Source organism: Manacus candei, unplaced genomic scaffold (genome assembly GCF_025592945.1).
Source record: "Manacus candei isolate 608988 ecotype Guabito, Panama unplaced genomic scaffold, ASM2559294v1 h1tg000017l, whole genome shotgun sequence".
In the NCBI taxonomy this organism is placed as follows: Eukaryota; Metazoa; Chordata; class Aves; order Passeriformes; family Pipridae; genus Manacus; species Manacus candei.
This window is the reverse complement of record NW_026138065.1, coordinates 20,271,726-20,296,455: the sequence shown is the minus strand read 5'-3', so window position 1 is coordinate 20,296,455 and position 24,730 is coordinate 20,271,726. Positions and strand designations below refer to the sequence as shown.

Here is a 24,730-nt window from a genome sequence, read left to right as displayed (position 1 = left end):
TGAAAGAGGATAACAAGAAGCACTTATCTCATGTTTGGGCTTTCTACAAATTGGATCTAATGTAGCAGAAGTATCTTTAACCCAGATCAAAAAGTGAGTAATCTGAGCTAAGAGGTAAAAGGCAAAGCTAAACAAATTCAAAAAGTCAGTTTTTTCACAGTATCTCAACACTAGAATAATTTATGTATGATTATAATGTACGTGTAATCATGCAAAGCCTTTGAATCAAGACTGAACAACCTCAAAAATAAGAACTGCTGTACCTTAAGCGGAGTTAAAGATACCATATTGAAAAATCAAGACGGTATTTGGACTTCATTATACATAATGCTTTCTGATCTGTGAGTCTTTGTCTAGTTGCACAAGACTGGAATAACGGGTCTTCCTGTTTTGATCTAGCTGTACTTTTAGTCCTTGGAATTTTTCTGTAATGCACAAATTAGGATGGAAAGTTAGCTATTCCCAGTAGAAGAATATATAATTCAGATTGAGGCTTAAAAATGAAAGATTATCTTTGATTATAATTTTGCTTTTGCCCTTCTGGGTTCATGCTGTCCTCATAGCAACTGTGCATTATTCTATAAAACAATTGGCATGAAATGTTTTAAGGTATTTTAAAAGAAATTACGTATGGTCTCTTTCATGTTTGCTTTCTCCTCATCCTTGCTTTGCATTGTATTTGGCATTTTGTGTGGTGCAGATGGAGAGCACTTCGTTATGGGTAAAGCTGTTCTTTGAAAGACAACACATGGACACTCTAGAGTAGTAGGATGTATTTTATTTATTGTAGACTGGGCCATACATAAATCAGAGAGAGGAAAAACTGTGAACCTTAAGGTTCCATTTTTCTGTGTAGAGAAAGTGATAATTTCCACTCACTTGGAACACTTTACATCAGCTTCAGGAGGGAAAGAATGAAATTTGATTGTAATGGACCTGAAGATGAACGCTATTTCCCATTTTCTGCCAAACAAGTACTAGTGATGAAAAACTCTTAATATTTGACCTTGAGGAACCTCTTGAATACCCAGCTACCGAATGCTTTTGGCAAATCCCTGGCTGAAAAGCATCTATTTCTAAACAAAACTTAAGAAATTATATGCCACATACAGATAGCAACTAGAACATTTTTCAATGCCACAAGAGTGTGGTTTTCTGTAACCTCAGTAGTTAAGCAGTTTACAAGGTGGTGTGGACACTCAAAGGTAAGAAGGTCCATACTGGAGATTTCAGCCATGTTCAGTGGCTGCAAATACAATGGTGCCAGAGGAAGACTTAAGACTTAAGCACTTCCTGACCGACAAGAAGTGACCAACTCTACACATCAAGAGATAGTTTGACAGAATAGTCCATTGGTGGCAAAGTTGTCCCCACATTCTCACTTCTGTACCCTCAACGTTTCAGTATAATTAGCTGCTGAGTCAGGGAACTGAGGCAATTAAATTTAGGAGTTTTTTTTGAGGTTAGCTTCCTCAAGGGACTCTTAAGTCAGTGCTGTTACCAGAAGAAATGCTTACCAAGGCTTGCTGACCACGCACCTGTACAGATCCTGGGAGTGCCTCCTCAGTTTTGCAAGCTAGGTTAGCGCCAGCTGCTGTTGAACTAAGCTGGTTGACTGCTCAGAGCTGAGCAGTGAGAGGCATGACTTCCAACAAAGCAGTAATAATGACTGTTGGAAATAGCACCATCATTAACTGGTGTGGTTAGTCCTAAATTCCACTCAGCAGAGGGTAAGCACTGAGGACAGAGACAAGACAACAGGAAACACTATCATCTGCATAGAAAAACCTACAAAAGGTGGGATTTACCTACAGACATAGGATTTGAGAATAATACCTTTAAAGGCTTAATTTGATTATAAAGCATGGAGGTCAGAGTTTCTGTAAATCCTTTAGAAGGAAAGAAAAATTAAGAGGTATAGCTTGCTGACTCAAAACAAGAACTCAGTTCCTTGAATGCTTAGTTAATCAAGCTTCTCAGATAAAGACAGTACTGGTTACCTTGAACCACTTGGCGTAATTGTATCAGCAATTTTTCTATGCTTTTGCAATTTGTTTTTATCACAATAAGATCAAGGCAGTTGGACATAGAAAACATGTTTCAGTTAATTCTCCTAGACTCTGAACCAGGTTGACATCAGCCTAAAAGGAAAAAAGAAAAATGCCTGGTGGTCCATAAAACAAGTTGTTCTGCTAAACAGGTACTATTTGAAAGGAGAAAATCTCACATCCCCACAGAATATTATTCATGCAAGTGGTAACCCATTAGTGTAAATCATCTCTAGACAGCTATTTATGAGATACAGGAGATAATGGTTTGGCTGCAAAACATTTCTGGAGAAGGAAAATATTATGAAAGAATGGAGAAACATGAAATCCTATTGTTGTTGTGTCTGATGACTCTCATGTACTTCAATAGGGTTCACATCTCCTTATTCTGTAATCTGTTATTTACAAACTGCATGGAAGAATCCTGCATGAAAACCTAGTTGTAGGCAAGGGAAGTTGTACCGTACACAGCTGCTCTAATAATTAAAATTAAAACAGAATTAAATACCAAACCTACTTATTTTAGGTTATGTTTCTACTACTTCCATCTACTTTAACATCCAGAAGTAGGTTAAAGTTAAGTTAGTGGATTTTTTTATACACTTGTTTTGCCTAAAATACTAGATATTTTCAGATAATCACTTTTTAAAAATCCATTTTTTTTACAAGAACTATTAAAAAAAAATGCCTGAAGCACTATATTACCTTTCACAAGATGGTGGTTTGCTCTTCAGTAAACAAGGAAAAGTTGTTCTGGCCCCTATTTGTACTTGAGTGCTTCTGCTAAAAGATGTAACTTGATAATAACTACTTTTCTTTTTTAAAAAAAAGCCCACTACACATTTACTTTCGCTTTCTAGCTGTAACAGACCTTTCACAAAAGCCATTTGCTCTCAAGTAATTTATTTCCTTGCAAAATACAATCTACCACATAAAACACAAACCAGCATGTCTCCTGATCGCTTGCAGCTACTACACGATTTGATGTTACTGTAAAGTAGGCATGAAAATCTGAGGTGGAAAACATAAGGTAGTTGGATCATATTCCCTTGAAATACCCCAATTCTTCTGCAGTAAAAAAACTTACTAGGGATTCTAAGGTTTTGCCTTGTTTTGAAGTTCATAGGAACTATTACACCAGAACACAGAGTAAATGCTCCAACCTAAGGATCTTCTACCAGCTCCCCTTGGGAAAAGCATGGCTGAGGAGTTAGTGTCATTAACCAGCAGGACAGTGATCTCATTTCAGCATCAGGGATGACTTACAATGGTAAAGCATTTAATATTAATATGTAAACTCTCTCAAGTGCTTTCTAAAATGTCAATTGCCCCTCCCCCAATTTACAAAGCATTATTTTATAACTACTGTATTATGCAACTGTTACGAAGTTATGTTATAAGCAGTTACAATGCCTTTGCTACAGGCTGAATCTGTAAGAGCTGACTGAGCAATGGGCTGTTATGGGGTGCCTACTTAGGATACATCAAGCTAATTTTTCTAACGCACCTTGCCAGTATCTTATTTCAGATAAACAATCAGTATCAAGAGCTGTAGTGCTGATGGTTCAAGAGGAAGCAAAGTAGGCAAATACAGTAGTTTCCAGAGTGGGAGAAGAAAGGGGATAGCAAGGCAAGTACAGGCATTACATACTTGATTATATTTTGTCTCTTCTTAGACTACAGTCACCATCAGATGGACATGAGATGTTTAAAGTCTTTTAGATTTAATTAACACATTCCTAATTTCCCTGCTGGAAGCAGGCAGTCATTGCAGTACTAGAGGAATAACCAGAAATGTCATTCAGCATGAAAACGCTCAGATCTACCTCCAGTAAGTTTCCCTACATACATTTCAACACCTACTTTTCAGGAGAGTGTAATGATTTACACGCTATTCTTAAGTATAGGCGTTTCAACAGCAGATTAGTAACAAACTGCCAAGCTATATGTGCCTGTCAACAATAAACAGCAGAGCTGTTGCTGTCTTTGGACTATAACAGTTGCCATAAACAGTTTAATAAACACTGTTTATTAAAAAAATACATATCTGAAGTCAGTAAGAGACCATGAGTAAGTATAGTGTAGATTTTACACATTCAGCTGACTTCAACTGTTAACAGCTTTAAAAACAGGAAGACTAAAACCTCAAGTCTATGAATGTCTGACAACAAATTGTGTAATCCTGGTGCATCGTTTTTGGCGTTGTTAAGTCTGGTCTTGATACCTCAGTGTCAACATCCATCAGGTGCAACCGCCGCATGCTCCTTCATTCTGTGGCTTTCTGTGGAAGTATGTGCAGATCTTCCTCATGGAAACTGAAGTGGTTGCAGCCTAGCAAGAAACAGAAACAAAAAACAACATGAAACATTTCTAGGTTAACATTCATATGCTGCAGGAGTCTCAAAGTCTCCCCTCCATCATTGCTCCAGTTTGTTCAGCTTCCCAACTAAGTTAGTAAATGAAAGGTTCTTTGCTACAATCTGTCTTACAGGTAAGACGCTTGTTACCTATAGGAAACGCTGTCTAAATCCTAGGGTTGTCCTACTGCCACGAGAAATGCACTTCAGCTGAAGTTTCAGCTTCCCTACAGCAGATAAGAGAGCTGCAGATTGCCAAGATACAGGAAATTCAGTGAATGCTGCTGGGTACTCCCAGCACCTCCTCAGGCTATGAGCACAACACAGGAGAATCCCAAGATCTGAACTAGAGTATATTGGGTAGGAAAGGTAATTATCCTATAGTAATCTCTCTCCAGGGTAAAACTTTCTGTCTTGTGTTTAAACACGTACAGCATAAAGCACAAGTAGTTGTAGGTTTCCTATAACCAAGACTTGGTACAGCCACAATACGAAGAGTCCAGCTGCTAGGAATAACTTAAGGAGTAGTGGCTTAACCATGTCATATCTGATAAAAGTGTTGGAAAAGGTGAAGTCAGGTAAGAAATGAGATACCAAAATAAGCCTTAACTTCTAGCATCAGATATTCAATTGAGAGTACAACTAAAATTTGATGGCTGAAAATTTACCTGACATTTACCGAAATACGACTCAAAGTCACCGAGACGAGCCAAGTTTGGTCTGTTTCAGAAAAATATAATTATAATTTCCTAGTTTGCATGTTAAAACCTCAAGCCAACTTTTTCAGCTGCTTTATAAGCTAAACTTTCATTTCAGATCCTAGGATGAGCTTTGTGCCAGGCTTCCCCATACATCAAAAGCAGGATTATGTAGGTCAAATCCTGCCCTCTCTTGTTTTCTTTTCCTTTGTTTTCTAGTTTTCCATTGAAGAAACTGAAGGCATTATTTAACCCCACAGTTATAACATGGGTAATAAATTCTTTTGCTACCTGAGTTAGAATTTAGCTCTTTCCTCTGATGCTAAAAGTGGCTTTCCAGTAACATAAACAGGCAGATGTGACTGTGGACACATACATAGCAGATCTGCCAGGGAAGGTGATGTCATTATTGGGCCTCTTAGAGCTGTGTTCAAGATGATGGAGACATTCTTCCAACATCTAGCTGGGGACTGCAAGGATCTCTGAGCTCCTGTGTGCCCTAAGTCCCTTTAAAATAGGGATACCACTATCCTAAAAATTCAGTTCCTGTATGGAGGGAATTAGTAGATAACAGCATTAATGTACCTGGTTTATTAGGCCAGAAATCATCCCTTTTGTCCATAGTCAAAGGGATCAGATAATTCTTTGAGTGTCCAAGGAAGAGAGAACAAACAAGGGAGGACTGACAAGTAGGGATAACTTCTTTCATGACAGTTGTTGCTGAATGCCCTACTTACAGTTTTTGGTGAAGTGGCCACTGCCACAGACTCTTGTCTTTTGGCAACAGGACTGCAAGATGATGGGGAGCTGTCTGACGTGCTCTGGCTGCCAGGTCTGCCAATCCGTAGCTTCTCTCCCAGAGCAGACAACCAATTTTTTCTTTCAGGAGAACTATTCTCTTTATCTACTACCTCAGTGCCTTTCCCACATGGGGATCTGAAAAGATGGGGGGAAGTTTGAACACCTGATGGATTAATACGGCTTCCAGAAAAGGAAGGCTCTTTTGGGCTGTGGCTGGAGCCTTCGTAGTCATTACCCAAGTCAGCCTGGCTGAGACAGTCTTCATCACAAGCTTTTTGGTCTGGAATCAAGTGACACAAATTCAGTTTGGATTTCTTAGCTCCATGGTCCAGTTCAGTCACACAGCTACAGGCCTGCAGACACTTGTGCCCCACATCATCCTCCTTGCTGCAGTCAAGCCTTCTCTTGGCACGCTTTTCAAACTGCGTGTGTGGTGCTTTAGGAGGGCAGGCAGCTTCCAGGAGACCTTGGGTGACTTCTGCCAGGGCTTTTCTAGGAGAAGGAGCCTTTTTCCCCACTTCTGGAGGAGAAGAGCATGGAGTCCTTGTAACCCAACGTTTAATGGACATTTTGGAGGAAGAGATCACTTTGGGAGATGCACATGGGCTGGCTTCAGTCTGCTTGGCTGGGGTGGAGGCTGTGGCCGTCTGGGATTTGAGAGCAGCCGTCGGAGTGTTTGTTGACAGCGGAAGGTCTCCAGAATAAATGGGAGCACAGGCAGCAGGCCGTGGTGAGGAAATACATGCACTGCCCACTGTGAAGGCCTTGGCAGGAGTATTCTGTGGGCTGGCTGGCTGTCCTGAGAGGGGAGAAATAAGTAGTCTGATGAGGAACGCAGAACAGCAGATTAAAGACAGCCCTGTTATAAACCCCCCTTCCAACTAGGAGATGAATTCAGTGCTGACCCTGTACCTCAGACACACCATTTTTAACGATGAAGTTGTATAAAACCCTCTAATTTCAGTTAGAATATAAAATCCTATATCATATTGATATGTATAATACAGTACATTTCTGCAATGTTTGACATCTATCCCTTCTGTAATGAGCAGTCTTACATGAGCTACAGCCAAAATGAACAGACAAAACAGACCTTCCAAGCCTATCTAGCCTTGTTGGAGCCTTGCACTGATTTGGTCCAGAAATGCTGGTCTCCACCTGCACTGCAATCTTTAACTGCTGCATAACTGAGTTGAGGGACAAAGATACTGTAAGTAGGTCCTACAGCTAATTACAATACCAAGGAAGCCTTACACTATGATGCCCTACTATATGAATAATGCACCTAGTCAGGTGTTAATAGTTGCATATTTTAAAAATGATAGAAGCGTGAGAACTTTCATTTTCTTGTCTTTTTGCTGGAGGATTTTCTGCAATGCTATATTAGTATGGACATGGTAGTTATTTACCACATCAAGGGAAATGTGAGAAATTCTTCACCTCATGAACAAGGACTTAAATTCCAAAGGAAATAAAATCTGTCACTGCAGTAAGTTATTTCTTTAAAACAAATGATACCCAAACAGATATTTCACAGTGGTTTTTGAGCTCATTAGCCAAGATGTAAACACCTCTGCTTGTAAAAAAGAAGTTCTGAACATCCAGCTTCTTAAAACAGTAGTCATAGATAGGGCCATAAGGACCTCACTAGCAACAATGTGAATCATATAAAGCAAACATCTTGGTCTGCAGCAATATTAGAGGGGATTCTTTAAATTTTGCTTTTGTTTTTTTTATTTCCAGCCCACTCCAACAGAGAACACATTAGTGGGTTTGTCAGATGCTTGCTTTCTCATTCATCTAACTTGCAGTGAAATTAAACAGCATAGTGCCTTAGTTACTTTATGCTCTTCCACTGCTGAGCACAAGAGCACTAAACATTTCCTGTATACCAGTCTGAACTCCTCTTACACAGCATTTGCACTGTACTATAAAGCACTTCATTAGAACAACGAGAAGCCTAGTGTGAACAACCTGCCATTCTCTTTACGGTGCTGGGCTGTCTCACAAATAACATGTTCAGTGAGAGACTCTTTGATTATATACCATACTAAGCCTCTTTTGATCCTTCCTTTTACTGTATTAGCTAGTATCCAAAATACAAGTAGTGCTGCATCAGAGCAAAATTAAATAAGATCCCATATTAAAAGATCCTATATTAAAGGATCCCACTACAAATAACTTTAACACTCAGAATAGAGTTAAAGGCTCCTTTCCTGATAAAATATGCTACTTTGTTACAACTTGCTTCAATCTGGACTAAGAGAAAGTAACTGCCAAGATTGTTTCTCTTCATCTTTACTTTAATGAGCACTTACAAGACAATAATAACTCAAATGGGGAATTAGTTGCATTCAAAAATCTAAGCTCCTAGAGGCAGAAGAAAGTAGTAAGCTCAGCAACTCTTGATCCATAATGACCATTACAAATTTATATAGCAGAAATATTGCATGACTAGTTGGATATGAGCCTTTTCAATCCCAAACCAGTCTGAAAGCTATGCTTTGGTCATGGTGGATAATGGAAAAAGAGCTACCCTGGGAATTGGATTAGTGTCATGGCAAGAAGCAAACACAAATTTGAGATAAAGAATATGAAGATCAGGCTTTTCTTTCCCAGACTGAGTGCATGATTCAGGCTTCTACTAAGCCAGGTTCAAGCTGGTTCCATTTATGCTGCCACTACACATAGTACAATACTGTAAATACCTGCAGTCAATCTGCATCACACCAAAGCAGGTTACTTCAGAAATTTCCTACGTTCTCTGCCACAAATCTCCTAGAGTGATATTATCAATCTCCAGATTGATAATCTCCAAATTGTCCATGTACAGGTCTGCTCCAGAAATTTGGGTACTCAAAAATATAGAGAAAGTAGTACACCTTAGAGAAACCACAGAAGTATTTGCCAAAGCAAAGGAAACTCTGCTTGCTACCTTTGACGATATAGGTCAACAGTCAACATCCACCCTAATCCTCACAATTTGTTCCACAGAAATGGGTGGGGAACTACCTAGATTCATTCCAGCAGGTCTGAAATAGTACTTTGCTTGCCAGCTCTGAATCAGTCTCTGCAGATAACTCCCATATTCTAACAGCACGTGCTTTGTGTTCAGGAGCCAAGGTCAGCAGGAAGCCTGTTGTTGTGTTTGCAGTGTCTCTGTTTCCTCTTCCCTCCTGAGTTACTTTAATGCAGTAAGAGCAAGGAGAAATAAGTCATTTTTCCAGTATAATTGCCAAAGGTAACTTGTAAAGTTTTAGTGTACCACTACTTTAGGTTCCATGCTTCTGGACTAGACCTATGCTTACCTCTCTTTTGCTGAAACTATTACACAAAGAGATTTTTGAGCCTTCTCTGAAACAGAGTGTGCGCACACACAAACCATTTACCAGCTATGAAGCAGACCTGGCACTCTCCCTCCTATTGTCCTGCAAACTTCCTGCTAGACTTGTTACTCACTGGCAAAAGGTTAGAGGTAATGCTATCCCATTAGTGGGATTTGAAGACCTTCAGCCTTTATTTGTGATAGCCAAGCTGAAATTCATTGGAGCGTGGCTAGAAAAGATAGCTGGAATGCAGGAAGTCACACCAGCAGCTGCTGGGAAGCTATTGTATTCTTAGTTTCAGAGCTACTCTACAGAGAACTTCATCTTATTTCACTTTGGAGGGAGGGTGGTTATTTTCCTTTCACCTACTCTACTGCAATAAAATGCAGGTTTCAGACAAATAAAAGTAGTATTAAGATCCAGGATTCCATTCTTCTGGTCTAGGGTGCTACCTACCTGGTGACTACTTTCTCTACAGAGCCCAGATACATTTGCTAGCTGTGAGAGCATGCTGCATAGCTTGCCTGATTGCCTAGGCTTTGAGGAAAGGTACTGCATTTGTTCACTAGCCTTAACATGTGGATAGATGAACTGACTAATTATGAAACACTAGAGTCATATCTTGATTGTCTATATGCATTTTTAAGTACTTTTCACTACACAGCATTAGCCTGCATACAGTCAGTACCACCGATTGAAGCTGAAGAGATACAATACCAGTATCTGCAGCAAAGAAATCTATGCACAATTGAACTAGTGGGCAGGAGGAAACAGTTCAGAGTTCCAAGGCTGTATGTGTGCTGTCAGACCTTTACTGGGTAAACTCGAAAAAGCATATGATCTTACTGCTCTTGGTTATTAACTGATATTAAAAAAAAAGGTGTGACTTGTTGCTACAGTGACATCTCCTTTGGCTGTTCCATTATTGAACCCTGTTGAAACCCACTGAAGATCTGGCTGCCTGAGAAACTGTATCAATGAATATTTGCCTTGTGGTCTGGTCATACAAACTAGGCCATACTTGTAAGCTCTTTCAGCCAGCTTGTCTTGTTGATGGCAGAAGTATTTACAAGTAGAAGTGTTTGTCTGGCTATATGAATTATTGCCTAATATGAAAAAAAAACCCCAGAAGAATAATAAGATAAGCCAAAGGCTTTTGTTGGTAGAGAAAACAGCCAAAACTCAGAAGCCACGTTGCAGAGCAAAATAGCTCAGGGACCTTACCTGCTCCATGCTGTTCTTCTGTTTTTTTCTGAGTGACCCAGCCCACCAAATTGATTTTTCTGGATGCTGATTTCTCCTCCTCAGGAAGACGTCGTAAGCGCCAAATCCTCACAGTGTTGTCATCAGAGCATGTGGCAATCTATGGTATAAATTGGTTCATATTAGGGCATCCAAGGCACATCCTATAGATGACTGGCCAAGTGAACTACAACAGCTATGTTTGACACACCATGCCAATATGAACGATGCTGAAGCCTGGTTGAGGGGGCACCAGATTTGACCATAAAACAAAGAAAATAACTCAGCTCTGTTTCATTAGCATACCAGAGAGCAGGATTTGCTTTAAAACACACAAGGCTGCCACATTCATATCTTTCTGCTAGAGAAATCTCAGTCACCATCAATAGTTTGCCTTGCAGTGCTCTGCTCAGGAAGTCATGGCACATTTTGAGTTTTCAATCACTCAGAAGACAAAAGCAGCCATGCTGGTTTTTGCACATGCACCTCGTTCTCTGTCTGTTGCTCAGGACCTCTTCTGCTCGAGGACAAACATTTGCAGCTGAGAAGGTGACACTGGAAGGCTGTTGCCCTGGCCTTAAGCGCTATCTCTTCCGAGTCAGATGTCAGGAGTATCTGGCAGAGAAAACAACTCTGCTAGAAACATTGGTCTAGATTCCTGCCGCAGCACCACGCTCTCCAAAAGGATCTGTGGAATCTCAAATGAAGAAGCAGTAGGACCAATCTAGCCCACATTTTATGGCTCTCTTTAGACAGATTAGCTGGTGACTCAATCGGGAATCAGCAGAAAGTAAAAGGAAATGCTGTGGTGAAAGTTCACAGTAATCTGAATGGGAAAGTGACTCTACTCTGACCTTTGTCACACCAATGTTGTCCCTACAGAAAGCAACTTTGCCTCTCAAATCACTCCAAGCAGCTTCCTGACCTGTCTTAGCACCACATTTTCCAATTCATGCTTTGGCATCTGAACAATGGCTGACTATTTCCCCAGTGTGAATAATGATTTTAAAGGCTGAATTGGTCTGCCTTTCCAACACATCATGATCAGGATGCTGGGCTACCTCTAGATCACAGATTTCATCTAAAATGCCTGTTCTCGTATTGTGCGTCTTACACAACCAGAACAATTCCACATTTGCCTGCAAGGCTTCCACCCTCCTACACTGCAATGCTTTTCTGAAGACCTGGTGCTGCCATGCAAGGTAGGGAAAGTGACTGACTGGCTTAACACTGTAGGATGAAAGAAACTCTGGCTATTACTACAACACTGTCCAGGATTTTTCAGGGTTACTTCTCGTTTTGAGCTAGGTCGAACATTTGAACTGATCTCCTACTGCAGTTGTTTTCCTTTTTGTAATACCTGGTGAATAATTACTGACCCAATTTCACTGTAGGTTTTTTTGTCATAAAAACAGCTCAGATTTTGAAAAAAGGTCACAATGAAAAGAGTTTTTTAATATGTTTTTTAAAGGGCATTCAAAACTTCTTGCCACTCTGTACAAGACTAGCAGATGTATCAATGGTCAGAAGGAAAGCAAGATGAAAAAATGGAACAACAAAACAAGCTTTTGGCTTACAAAAGCCCTGATTAAAGGATGTCAGTTTTGTCTCTTATAGGTAGTATCATAAGCTCTCACTAATAGAGGTCTTTGTTGATTTGCAATTTTCTAGGAGTTTTCAAATAGCCTAAATTATTTGAAAATAATAAAAAAGCTCTGATATGTTGTAGTCATATGACAAGCTTGTATTACTGTCCCACAAAATGAACATTTTTAAAAGTTATTGACTGAAAATTTTCTCCCAAATAAACAAATACTGCTGCAATTTTGAAAGCGGATGTTGCCACATCACATGTATTGTTTCATGGGAAAGACCATTTTCCAGGAAACAAACCTTAGTGTAGTCTGAAGGACACCAAGCAATGGAGGTAACTTCTTGAGAGTGACCGAGGAGTATCCACGGAGGAAGGTTGGGCTCAGAAACCTTAAAAATTCCATAGAAGAACAAGTATACAGTCAGAAGGCATGCAGCCTAATACACATCTCTAAGACCACCTGTGAAGCATGTAAATACTTTCCATCTTCCCTGTATGAAATGCATAAATCAAACGCACTCTGGCTGTCATCATGATGCAACAACTGACAGAGCCCTAAGAATCAGTTCATGTTTCATTTCTAGAGGTGAAGCAGCTGGTCAGCACTGAGATGTACTGACTTGCCTGGAAACACTTGTTCAATTCCTGCTACACACAGGATTTCTGCCTCCAGAGTTGTCAGCCCAAAACACAGCACAAGCATTTTAAGGTATTAAGTACCTCTACTTGTTCTACGTAAGATGCTTAAATTTTGGGGAGCTCATAATTTGAATCAGGACAGGCAAATACATTCCCAATCACAGGTCAATGGACTAATAATAAAATGAAACTGCCACAAACAAAATTCTACAGATGAACCTTCACTGGCTTCGCACTAGCATTTGTGTGACTGTGCCTCCTCCAGCCAACCAGTTGCTCCAGAGATCCTTTTAAGAGTTCATAAAAAAGCTCTCTAAATTTTGCTCATTCAACTGATCTCCATTTCTCTTAGATTTTTATGAAGAATGTTTCTCCTCTTCTACAGTATTGCTACTTATCTTTGACTACAGCTCCTTTAAGTGACAGACAGAGCTGAAGCCAGCATTAAAGTGGCCCAAAGAAGAAAACACATGCATACACACACACCAACACATGCATACACACACCCCCCTACACACTCACAGAGATTCTATCCAAGTTTTCCTTGCTTTCAGCAGGCAATCCTTTCTGGAGCTATGAGTCACCATCATTGATGTGACATTTTAAGGGGAATTTATCAAGGAATTTGAATAAATGACTAAGTGAATGAACAGATCCTTTACTATGTGGGAAAAGGAGTAGGCATTACATACATACATAGGTTTCAAAGGAAGATGCAAGACGCTGGGAAAGGCTTTTGAGTTACACACAAGTTTTTCTCTTGTGGATCACCTCCAACAAAAGCCTGCAAAACTGCAGTTGAATATCCAGCTTCAGATCTTAGAAGTTGTTCTGATACAAAGAGGTTCATCCTAATAGGACACTTTTTTCCCCTGGCATAGTAGAGACAATCACTTGACCAAATAGCCACTAAATGCCTTGGTCAGAGTATTCTCTTCTCTGCTAAAACATGCAATACCATGGAAACAAAATCCCTGTGTAGGGAACAAACAACAGGATACCTTGGTGCAGAGAACACCTTCATTTACATTTAATAGCAGTCTTGCTATACACTCATAACAGCCACAGTAGCTGTCCAGTAGCCACTGATCACTGAAAGGAATGCAGAGTAAGAGAATTACCCTTTTGGGGATGCAGTGTTTTTATGCTATACTAGTGTAAATTAACCAACTATCCCCAAGATACATTATTGTGAAGTGAAGAGGGACGCACAGTTATAGCTGTGTCCACTGTGTTTGGCAGAAGACAGTTGGTCAGTTTGCACATGTCAAGTCAGAATTAGCCACAGCACATGCTGCTTTTTTTGTCTGATTTGACAGGATATTGTTGGGGAAGTGAGACCTATTGCAGAAAAGTTAAAAAGAGAAACCAAGGAAATGAGATTTTTTTTAGTTACTCTACTCACTGAAACAGTTGTTATATCCATTTTCAAGATGCCATATCTTGAAATGGCATATCTAGTTTTAGGCACCATGATACAGAAGCACGTACATTCCAGCTCTGAGACAGACCAAAGCATAAGTTGATCACCTTGGAGTGATCCGTATCAAAGGATTGAAAGAACAATGAAAGTACACATCTATAAATGGTATTGTATTATCACCAGGAAGGTATCTCAGCTAGGTACCATCTTTGCAGAAGAGGCTCTGCTCTTTGCTTTTAAAATCTTATGATTGTTAAAGAGTCAGTTCATTAATCAATGAACTTGTAATTTACAAAAACCAAACCAAACACAATAAAGCAAGTGTGCATTGCCTGGAAGTGATTTATATATGAAAATAGACTGAAATAGCATCCTTGTCAGCAATAACTTCTACCTACAGTGTTCTTTCTGAATTGCTCACCCAAACACAAACCTAGCACTGTTGCAAAAGTTTCTCAAAGAAATAATTTGAAAGGACAAGGTCTCTGCCTTTCATCCCTCTCTAGATCTGGAAAGCTAGCCCTCTTCATTAAGCTCCTTCTAACATTACCTGTTAATTGCACACGTAATATCTAACCATGTTTTTTTCACACCAAAATAAGTCCTCATCCCACGAAAAGATATGTATGTTTCAGAGTCAGTAAAATCTATCAACATTTACATTAAGAAGCATGGGATAGGACAGAGACAACTTTGTTGGAAGTCCTACTTTCCGACATGGCTATGAGATTAAAATAAAAGTAATCATCTGACGATTAATTTTATAAATACGTAATATGATCTGTCACTCATATGCAACAGCAACAGAAGCCTTCTGTATATTAATGCATATTAAATGTGCTTAAATGCTTAAATTTTGAGATGTAATGACATTCTTGAATACTCTCAACTGTGTCCCAACGTGTGTTCCAAGAAAGTATCAAAACACTCGAATGCAGAATGTGCAACTCAAGTTTGCACAGGCATTTTTGCTGAACTTGCACAAGAACATGAGGAAGGTTAAAATTACCCCACTTGGCATAGGAATAGTCATGCTACCACACTCCTGCTCCTAATGAGTAAGCAACCCAGCTGCTTACAAATGTTCTTCAAATCAAAGAGGCTATACGCTCAAACTGCAGTCTCAGCAGGCTGACCTTCTCCTCTGCAAGATTTGTATTTTACTTTCAAACTCGCTGTAAAATAGGTAAACAAGTCAACATTCCCTAAAAATTACCCCAAACCTGAAATAGGCAGTCACCTGTGGTTTCTGTCTATTCTGCTTCTATAAGAAGTCTACTCTGTTCCCATATGGGTGTCCAGTATGGAGAACAGAACTCAAAGCATGCCTTATTCTGAGGTCCCTGCTATTATCTTGGTGACATTTGCATTTCCTACACGTCAGTGCAAGATGTCAAGTGACAAAGCCTCTCAGCTGTCAGACAGTGTTTTGGAAATTTGCTGAAGGCTCTGGCTGAGCACTTGCTGCAATACGAAGGCTTTAACTACTGTAAATTAAGCATAAGAAAAAGCTATGTCTGAAGCAAGACCTGGAAAAAGGGGAAGTGGGGGGGAAAAGTGCCCTTTAAAACAATTAAACTTTTAGGTTTCTGCTAATGAGTTCTATTGCTAAATATGAACCAAGCACTGTCTGTCTACTTGTCATAGCTGGCTGTATCAATAGGATTGAAAGAGGATTTTAATGCCCATTAACACAGATTAAGAACAGCAACTTGCAATAAGCAGCAGCAATGAGAGATGTACTGATGGCAGGAGGCTACCTCTGTTTTACATTAAAGTTACACCGAGCCTTGACAGCAACGTACGCACTCTGGGCACAGCGTGCCAGGGCTAACCCCACGCTGCTTTGAGGAGGACTGGGAGGCAAGGAGTGTCCTCCGTGAACATGAAAAGCAAGAGCAGCTCCAGGCTGCCTGCTTGGGTCTCACCCAACTGCCTCACCTTCCAGATGTATGCGTTGCAGTCACTGGAACCACTGACCAGGAACTGGTCGTCTGGGCTGGTGCTGGATTTGATGTAGAAGGTTGAATTTTGGTGCCCACTGAAAACAGCCACTGTGAAGAGAAAATTTAAAAAAGATGAATAAAAGCCCCACTCAATGCACAGCCCTGGAGTCAGTTGCACAAGGAGTGCTGATCTTACAGGCTTTTCCTGTCTAGCCATGAATCCTTTGGAGAAAGTGGTTGCATTTCTCCCTTGCTCTGGGGCTCCTGTGGCAGGAAGTTTTTATTATTCTGCGGGAGCCCTTCAGGGTTCCCAAACAAAGCAGTGGCAATTTAATTAAAGCTTTAGCATGACCTGGATCACAAGCAGACTCAGACATCACTTGGGTTGCCTCACTACTCTGGTTCAGGGTCCTTGTCTCTTCCTCCCTCGGTCGCCATCACCAGTCCCGTTACACCAACAAGGGCAGTCACAAAGTAAGGGCCTTCTTCCACGCAGGTGACAAATTGCTGACATTCCCCCTACTGGGAGGACCTTCAGAGCCAGCAGCTGGCACAAGACTCCAGTGTGGATCTAGAACACTTAGCTGCACCATGTCGTGTTCTCTCACTGGGGCAGGAAGGGCAAATTTCCCAGTGTAGCACCAGGTGGGGCTGGCACTTCCTCCTCCAGCCTTCTTTTAGCAGTAGTTCTCATGAAGGAGACAACCCACAGAGCAGAGGACACGTGGCTGCCTTTGTCAGTCTTTGAAAAATCCCTTAATTTTTTTTGCCCACAGATCTCTCAGTGCAGCAGTTACCAGACAGCAAATCCCCTCCTAAACCAGGCAGCAAGTCCTGTTACAGTGAGGATTTTCTGACGTCCCCCTCTGCAAAATAAAGCTGCTTCAATACTGGATAAAAGCAGTTGGAACAGTGATTAAATCTGGTGAGGGCGGAGAGAGGCACAACCTGCGGGCAGGCGCTGCCCTCTGTGGGAACCACCGCACACCGAGAGGCTGCACGTGTTCCATCCAGCTGGATGAATGGAGGTTGCTCCCTAGGTTTTATCGGCTGCACACAGAAGGCAAGAGCTCTGTGAGGAGGCTGAGGAGTGCTTTGGTGAGAGTCTGCTCCCGTGAGGGAACAAGCCAGTGAGCCCATTTCCACATCTTGGCAGTGGCACCCGGGGTTAACCTCAACAACCAAGCTATTAATATTTACTAGTTGCACCACTTCTCCACTCTGGAAGCATTCCCACCCACCAGACCGCCTTCCTGAAGAGCAGACAGAAGGATACACTGTTCATTTAATTTCAGATAACTGAGAGACTGAGAAAAGGCAATGGAAAATACGTCATGTGTCTGGTTGGAATGCATTTAACAAGTTTTGCCACTTTCTGAAAAGCAGTCACTGGCCTATGACAAAGCAGCTTAGTGTATCAAAGGCTGTGGGCAATCTTGTACATGTAAAGGTCACAGCTGCAGAGCTGAAGGAATCTAAAAATGCTGGGGATCCTTTCTCCCAGGAACTGTGGTAGAAGTTAAATTTAAAAGGCACCTTAAAATACCCAAATACAATGTATCAGGTGATCGTTTTATGTAGATTCATATCTAAGAGTCTGAGAAACCTGTGACTGCCAGTAAGCAGAAGACTCAAACTTGCTTCAGGTGGGTAGCAGCTGGACACTGGCCATTCCTCACCAGGGAACTACAGCCAACATGCAAACTACTTCAGTCTCTGGGTGAACCAGTATCTGCACTCATAAAAGTTTTTGTGCTGTTAATTTTCCGTGGATGGCTTAACGTAAAATATGAATCTCTCCCATATAGCTTTAAGGATAAGAGCATGGAATAGGTTTCCTAAGTGTTAAACCTGGTCTCTGTCTCTCTAAGTCAGAGGGATAGACTTGCCTTTCTATGCTCTGTAATATCTATTTTTTGCAGCTATTTCCACAGATATGCTTACCTGGAGCGGTCTTTAAACTTGTCATATTGAACATGTAGATACTGTCATCAGTGCAGTTAGCAAACAGATTAGTACCAGTGGAATCCAAAACTAGGCTAGAATATCCTATAGACAAAGAGAGAAGTTCTTTGTAAGAAAAAAAATTTGGAAAACAGGAGTTCTCAAAGAAATGCCCAGAGAGTGAAATTTGGAAAGGATTTCTAACATGTATGAGATTGTCATTGGAAAGTGTGTATGTTTGACAGAGCGCTTGCTGAAGAAGGAAAGTTTCTAGAATAACATCTACATATTCTCATAACAATTCAGGGTGGTATTTAGAAAGGAATCACACCTTCAGAGCAGGTCAGTGATTTATTTGATGGTTTCAAAGAGATAACAGGAACAACCAAATGTAGAAGCAGGGATGAAAAATAAATGGAAACCCTTGTGCTTTGATATAATAAGCTATCCTCTGATTTGCTAGTGATTCAGATTCAAGAAAAATCTTTCCCTGCAGGCAAATTATTTCACAACCAGCTCTTTGAGGATTTCCCTCATGTCCTCGGGACTGACACTGACCATTACCACATCAAGACAGTTGATTAGACAAATCATCAGGAATTACTGTGTGGCATCAGAGCACTGTAAGGCACTAAAGATACAAAGAAGACAGAAAAACATGTACAGGTGTGCTATCCTTTTTATAACAAGCAGCTTCAAGAATAGTTTGACTCTGGACGGTGATAATGTAAAAACCCAGTCCGGTCTGTTGTCTTTGGAAGATATAATGCAAAGAAAGAGGTTCAATTTGAATTTCACTCATGTATGAAAAAGATTAGCTAAATTCCTTATCAAGAGCTCTACTGTTCCCTTATCTCCATCTATGAAAATGTACTACTGAAGCCTTTGCAAGTTTTTATCATTGGTGCAATACAAAAGTGGGGCACTTGCACTCTTAAACTTGAAAATTTGGTATTGGCAATCAAAATACTCTGCGGAGTTTGCCAGTCTGATCAATAACTGGCTTAAAAGATAAGAGATGTCACTGTCACTACTTCTTCGATTCACTTTGCACTTCAACAAATGCATCTCCAGTAACTTACCAAGTTTGCGAGTACTGGTTCCAGGGTAGCAAAAAGACTTGCAGGGCACCGGGTCCTGACGGTAAGCAGCATAGTTCTTACGCAAGTCCCATACTTTGATCACACTGAAATAGAAAAGCACACATAAGTGTCTTCAAAATTTCTCTTGCAATGCTGACTGGGCCTTCTAAGAGCACAGGAAGTCAGGCTGCTCATTCCTGAGGAGTGTCCAGTGCTAAGGAGACAAGAACTGAGCAGAAGCAGCGCAGAGATGTGCTGAAAGCAAAACAAGCGCTCTGCTGGATATGGACGAGGAGGCAGCACTGCCATCTGTAACTAACACAAGATAAAACAAGAGCCTGCAAGCCAACTTTCTTCAACTAGTAAAAGGTAATACAAGGATGCCTTTTACTTCTGACATTTGTGAGAAGTAGTTTTAGTCTGTAGTTTTAAAAATTAAGTCTTTCCCTTTTTCCCTTGCTCTTGGGGACCAAGCTTCTGTCATGAGCAGAAAAGTCAATGTTATCTGCCCCAGAAAGGCTCTGAGCACATGGAACCTGCTAAAGAATTGAATCCAAGAGGGTAATTTCCATGCTTATCAATGAGACAGTTTGCTTGAGCTCCAAGATGTTGCAATGGATCTGGCACCTAAAAGAATGCATCTTTTGTAACTCAAGGCAACATTTTCTCAAGCACGCCTACACATATCCAGGCACCAACCACCCACTCACATCACAAAACAGCTGTATAACAATAGTCTATGTGTGGTCTCAGAAGTCCATGAGAACAGAGAGAGAAAGATAAGAATTGCTCTCATTCTGCCCCATACCTAGGACACCAAAACGAGCATTTACCATATATGCACAATTTGTCCAGTGCTGCAATCTCCAGTAAGGAAGTAAAGCAGCATTCAGCTTTGCCAATGCAAACTGACAGCGTAGCTGTTGATTCTACCTAGCAATAACTCTAGCCTTGTGTACTGAGTGATCTTAGAAAAAAAATCTCCTAATCTTTTTATGCCACTAAGAAGAGCACACAGACAAGGAAGCATCCTCCCTCCTTACCCATCAACAGCTCCTGCAGAGATAAGAGTGTGCTCGTCCTGAAGCAGCACCACAGTTACACTCTGCTGGAAATCCTTAAAAAGAAAAGAAAAAAGAACTTTATTTTCTTTTAAGGTCAGCAAGATCTTGCTGCTTAGTTGAAGGCCAAGTGAATACTGAGAAAACCTCCTCCCTCTAGCCACGCAGGAGAACCTGGAAATACCAGATGTCATTAAGGACACAACAATCCTTCAAAGACTCCCACCAGGGAAATTGCTGCTGAGCAGTGAGTGCCTGGGCAGAAGCTTGAGGTTATACCTTTCAGGTCAGAGATAAGAGAGCTGCTTTTATCGCAAAGTTTAATAGATTAAATATTACCAGGTCTTATTCCAATAAGGCAGTAATTTGTCAGGTCACATTAGGGGGAGAAAAACACAGAAAAAAAATAAATACTACAACCCTCGCCATTTTTCCCCCTTCAAAATGCTGGCTATTCCTTTCCTCTCTGGGAAGAAAAGATGTATTTTCACACAGCATTTGCACAAAGTTGGCTTTGATGGCACATGGGTTGTTAGGCAACTAAACAAAGTCTAAAATTAGCCATAGCAAGTGACCATGACACAAAAACCTACTTCTGCAAAGATAAATGGAAGCATTTACCACATACAAGCCACATATTTCTCGCTATGTTTACTTAGGAAGACTTCTATGCATAACAGTGTCCCCAGAAGAGAGGTTTATGCTTTGTTTGTTCCCCAGATACCTACCACCAAGGGAGCAAGTCCTCTTAAGTTCTGCCTCTTCTTCTTAGGTTTAGAAGGAGTCTGCTTGTCAGTCACATTGTGTGCACCACTGATTTGTTTCACCTGCCTGTAAAATCCATCTGAAAGAAATCAAAGGCATCTCAATTAATAGTTACCATGCAATTTCCCTATCACTTTAATAAAACAGGCATCAGCTTGGAATTAGTCCTAAGAGGTGGCTGAGACAAACCTTTAAAATCATTCACGTATTCTGAAAACAAAAATTGTTAGTTATATATAAAACTAATAATATAATGCAAAAATTACAAAGGTCAGGGTAGCATGGACACTGAAACTAAAACTGAGCAGGCTGCCTTTAGAAATCATTACCCCTGGTTTGTTTTTCAGCATGCACCTGGTCTGGAGCATTCAACTCATCCCAAGCAGAATTGCACCCACAGTGCTTTTCTACTCTATTTTATAATTTTCTATTTAGTCTTTTGTCTGCTACTTCTCACTTTATGAAACTTACTGCTTTACTAGAGTAATGCAACTTTCTTACTTTTTTTTTCCCTACACGTTCCACTTCAATCATGTGGAGTCTCTCTTTTCCCCCACTTGTCCATTTGAAGAGCCAGGGAATCTGGGACAGATGGAAGATCAAGACATGTTCTGGCAGTGCAGGCAAGGAAGCTGCTCTGACAGAGCAGAAAACTGGGAAAAAACATAAGGGCATAACCTGACTGGGGAAGGAGAAGCTCCAGGAAACAGAAAGAGAGGAGCAGAATGAGCTCACCCTTGCATTTACAGTAGGTCTTCCCACAATATATTCAGTTGCTGCCAGCACTCACAAGCTCCTTTGCTTCTGCTGTTCTTGCCTTCTTTCCCTCTCTGGCAGAAGGCTTTCCAGCTTTTCTTCATCCCTCCAGATGGCTCTGACCTAAGCAGTCTCTCCCAGCTCATCTGTTTTTTGTGCTGTCCTAACAGGGATGTATTCTGTACCCCCTTATCTCCTTACCAACACACAGGATATTATCAAGCCAGTATGTGTATCATGCAGCAAACCTGAGACTGTTACAAAGTGGAAAAATGCATCATACATAGAAGAGATACCTATTCCATCCCTTTATGGTACCAAAGCAGTAGTTATGTGACAATCCTTCCCTTTTAATGAAGTTTTGCCTATATTGTAATCAAAAGCATTAGTCCAACAAGTGACTCTGAGCAGTACTTTTACACGAGATACCCAGCTTTTTTCATACATATCTGAAAGTTCATTTACCTTTCTTGTTGCATCTGGTATCCCAAACCATGATGTTTCCATCTCTGCCTCCAGTACAGAAGACAGCTGAGAGGGAGAAAAAGAGTGCTATTAGCTTCCAAAAGTGATAAATTAATTAACTGAATCCAGTACAATGACATCTGTGCACTCTGGCTCTTCTGCCTCAACACTTGGGATACCAGTCCTAGAAATACGAAAACCAGGCCATTGTTTTGCCATGCTTTTTGACTAGTTTTCTTACTTTTCATATTCTTTTTTTTTTTTCTAATACTCTAGAGAAATCTACTTATGAAAAGCATATTCACACACTTATGTATGGAAGTAGATATTCTATCTTAACTTTGCCCAAGATCGTAAAAGTGCAGATGTTAGCATCACAACAACATCGAGGTCCAGTAAGTTAGTTCTGCTTCTCTGGCTGGGTCCCTCCTCAGTAGGCCTGTGATATCTGTACCTGTCAGTTTCCAAAGCCCTTTTTTAGCCCTTAAAGTACTTTGCCAGAGAGAAAGAGGAACAAATAGGGAATATCAGCATTTACCTTTCTCAAATCTAGAAAAAGCAACTGACTTGAGGCTACACTGGTGACCTTTGCATATGCCAAGAAGCTCGCCGGCTCTCACATCCCACACCTTGGCTGTCTGATCTCCTGAAGCAGTGACCTTCAGCAGCAAAAATAAAAAGCTTTAGTCTTTTTCTGTACACAGTTGCCAAAGCATTAAAAACAAAGTTAGAAGGCAAAAGACTGCTTACAATCCTGTGTTCCCCTGGTACCCAGGCAAGGTCAAATACAGCATTTGAGTGAGCCTGCCATTCTAACAAGAAAACAAAAGTCAAGATTAGTTCAGTGCATTGCAGTACAATATTTTGCAGAAGACTAAAGGACATCAGACACTGAAATCAGAAAACTTGTCAACAGCTTGCTTAGGCATGAAAAACAACATAGAACAATTCACCTACTACTGCTGTTGTAAGAGCACATTCATGCTCCTACTCTGTTAAGAAGACTCAACTAAGTACGTGAAAGGATTTAAATACTGCCCACATTTATGTTTTAATGACTTGCAAAAATGGGATTCCAGTAAATTCCATACTTGCTATACCAAATGAAGATTACCTTCTACTCAACACTTACCTTTAAAGATGAGTTTCCTGGTAGCTTGAGCTTCAGTATCATAGAGTCTAACAAATCCTTCTTCATTTGCAACTGCTAGTACATGCTCCCAATTCGGTGCTGAAAATAAATTGAAACATAATATATTATGTAGCTAATTCATACTCATACCCCTGTTCTTTGTGAAGGGACACAGACTCTTTAAATAGAGTACACAGCAAATAGATAGCTGCAAAATAAACAGTATTTACATAGCAACTTAAATATTCAAAATGCAGAAATATTGGCAAGCATTTTTTCTAGATGTTCCATTCAGGAGTAACTGTACATGGGCAACCAAATGGCTCCAGGAGCAACTTTTGAGATAGTGGCCTCTTTCACCAGTCATAATCGTTCTCTAGTTATAGTTTTCTCTGCCTATGCTATGTATCATCTACAGCCTCCAGTAGTTTTCATGATCTGAGCTGGAAAAGCAGGAAGCTGCCTTGGAAAAACGTAAGAGCTCCCGTTGAAACTAGAGTACTAAGAATGAAAGAGTTTTGCCCTAAAGATCCAGGAGCTTCCATGTTTACTCCACTCAGTACATGCTCACGGTGGAGAAATGCTGTGTGTTATCAGCCTGGTGACATGCATCCACCTTTGGTTTCTACAAACTGTTCTCCATGCATCTTTTATCTATTTTGAACAAAGCCCAGTTTTTCACCTATGTAGCCTCGCACTGTCACCAAGAGGACATACCTTGAAACAGACACAGCTGAAACAAAGAGGTATTAAAATAAATGCTTTGTAGTTGCTTCTTTAAGGGAATACTTTCCATCAGTATATATAGGAGCACCACAAGCCAATGTATATCACATCTAGAAGCAAGTGCACTTTTACCAGCTCACTTTAAAACAAGAAAAGTCTGAAACCAAATCAAGAGACAGACTCAAACAGGAACAACAAAAAAAACTGACAGCAGTGCCCACACCCTGGCCTCCAAAAGGTTTTTCAGAAGGTGACTTTACCTGTAGAAAAGGTGCAGCCGAAAGGAGGGACCGGCAACCCCGTTTCCCCATAAGACAGGTGGTCATCCTCCTGGCTGCACTGGTAGCCATCTAAGAGATGCTGCAGGGGAAGCGGCGGGGAACGACCTGCAACGGGACAGACGGACCGTAAGCGCACCAGACACAGCCGGCTCGGGCGCCAGGAGCCCCGAGGCCGCCGCAGGGGCTGTGGAGGGGCGCGGGGGCAGGTCAAGATGAGGGGCGGTCGTGCCGCGGTACCCACGGTCGGTGGTGGTGGCGGCGGCGCGGCGGAGCAGCGCGCGGCACAGCATGGCCGGGCGGACACGGCCGGTGCGCGCCAATACAACTCCCGCCAAAACGACCGGCCCGCCAAGCCCGCGGTGCGCCCTCATTGGCCGGCGGGGAGAACGAGGCGCCGCGCCCTCCTCCTCTGATTGGGAGTTGGCGGGGAGGGGGGCGGGGCTT

General features: G+C 41.1%; 1 protein-coding gene across 1 annotated transcript; it reads right to left on the bottom strand.

Moving 5' to 3' along the window:
* Nucleotides 1–501: 501 nt before the first annotated feature.
* On the bottom strand, nucleotides 502–24,725 carry DTL (denticleless E3 ubiquitin protein ligase homolog). Its single transcript, XM_051783734.1, has 15 exons — nucleotides 24,528–24,725; nucleotides 24,266–24,391; nucleotides 23,280–23,378; nucleotides 22,898–22,959; nucleotides 22,686–22,806; nucleotides 22,148–22,213; nucleotides 20,890–21,005; nucleotides 20,144–20,217; nucleotides 19,101–19,204; nucleotides 18,019–18,123; nucleotides 16,070–16,182; nucleotides 12,366–12,455; nucleotides 10,455–10,593; nucleotides 5,841–6,703; nucleotides 502–4,379 (listed from the first exon to the last, which is right to left on the bottom strand). The coding sequence occupies exons 1-15, from the start codon at nucleotides 24,655–24,657 to the stop codon at nucleotides 4,290–4,292; spliced, it is 2,298 nt and encodes a 765-aa protein (XP_051639694.1). The 5' UTR covers nucleotides 24,658–24,725; the 3' UTR covers nucleotides 502–4,289.
* Between the last annotated feature and the right edge of the window lie 5 nt (nucleotides 24,726–24,730).

Bases quoted from the DNA above. Each gene is read 5' to 3' on its own strand.
- DTL (XM_051783734.1), bottom strand. From the start codon at position 24,657: ATGAGGGCGCACCGCGGGCTTGGCGGGCCGGTCGTTTTGGCGGGAGTT. The intron at 24,392-24,527 runs GTGGGTACCGCG...GTCCCGTTGCAG, and splicing joins CGCCGCCACCACCACCGACC to GTCGTTCCCCGCCGCTTCCC. The intron at 4,380-5,840 runs GTAAGTAGGGCA...GTTTCTTGCTAG, and splicing joins TGGCCACTTCACCAAAAACT to GCTGCAACCACTTCAGTTTC.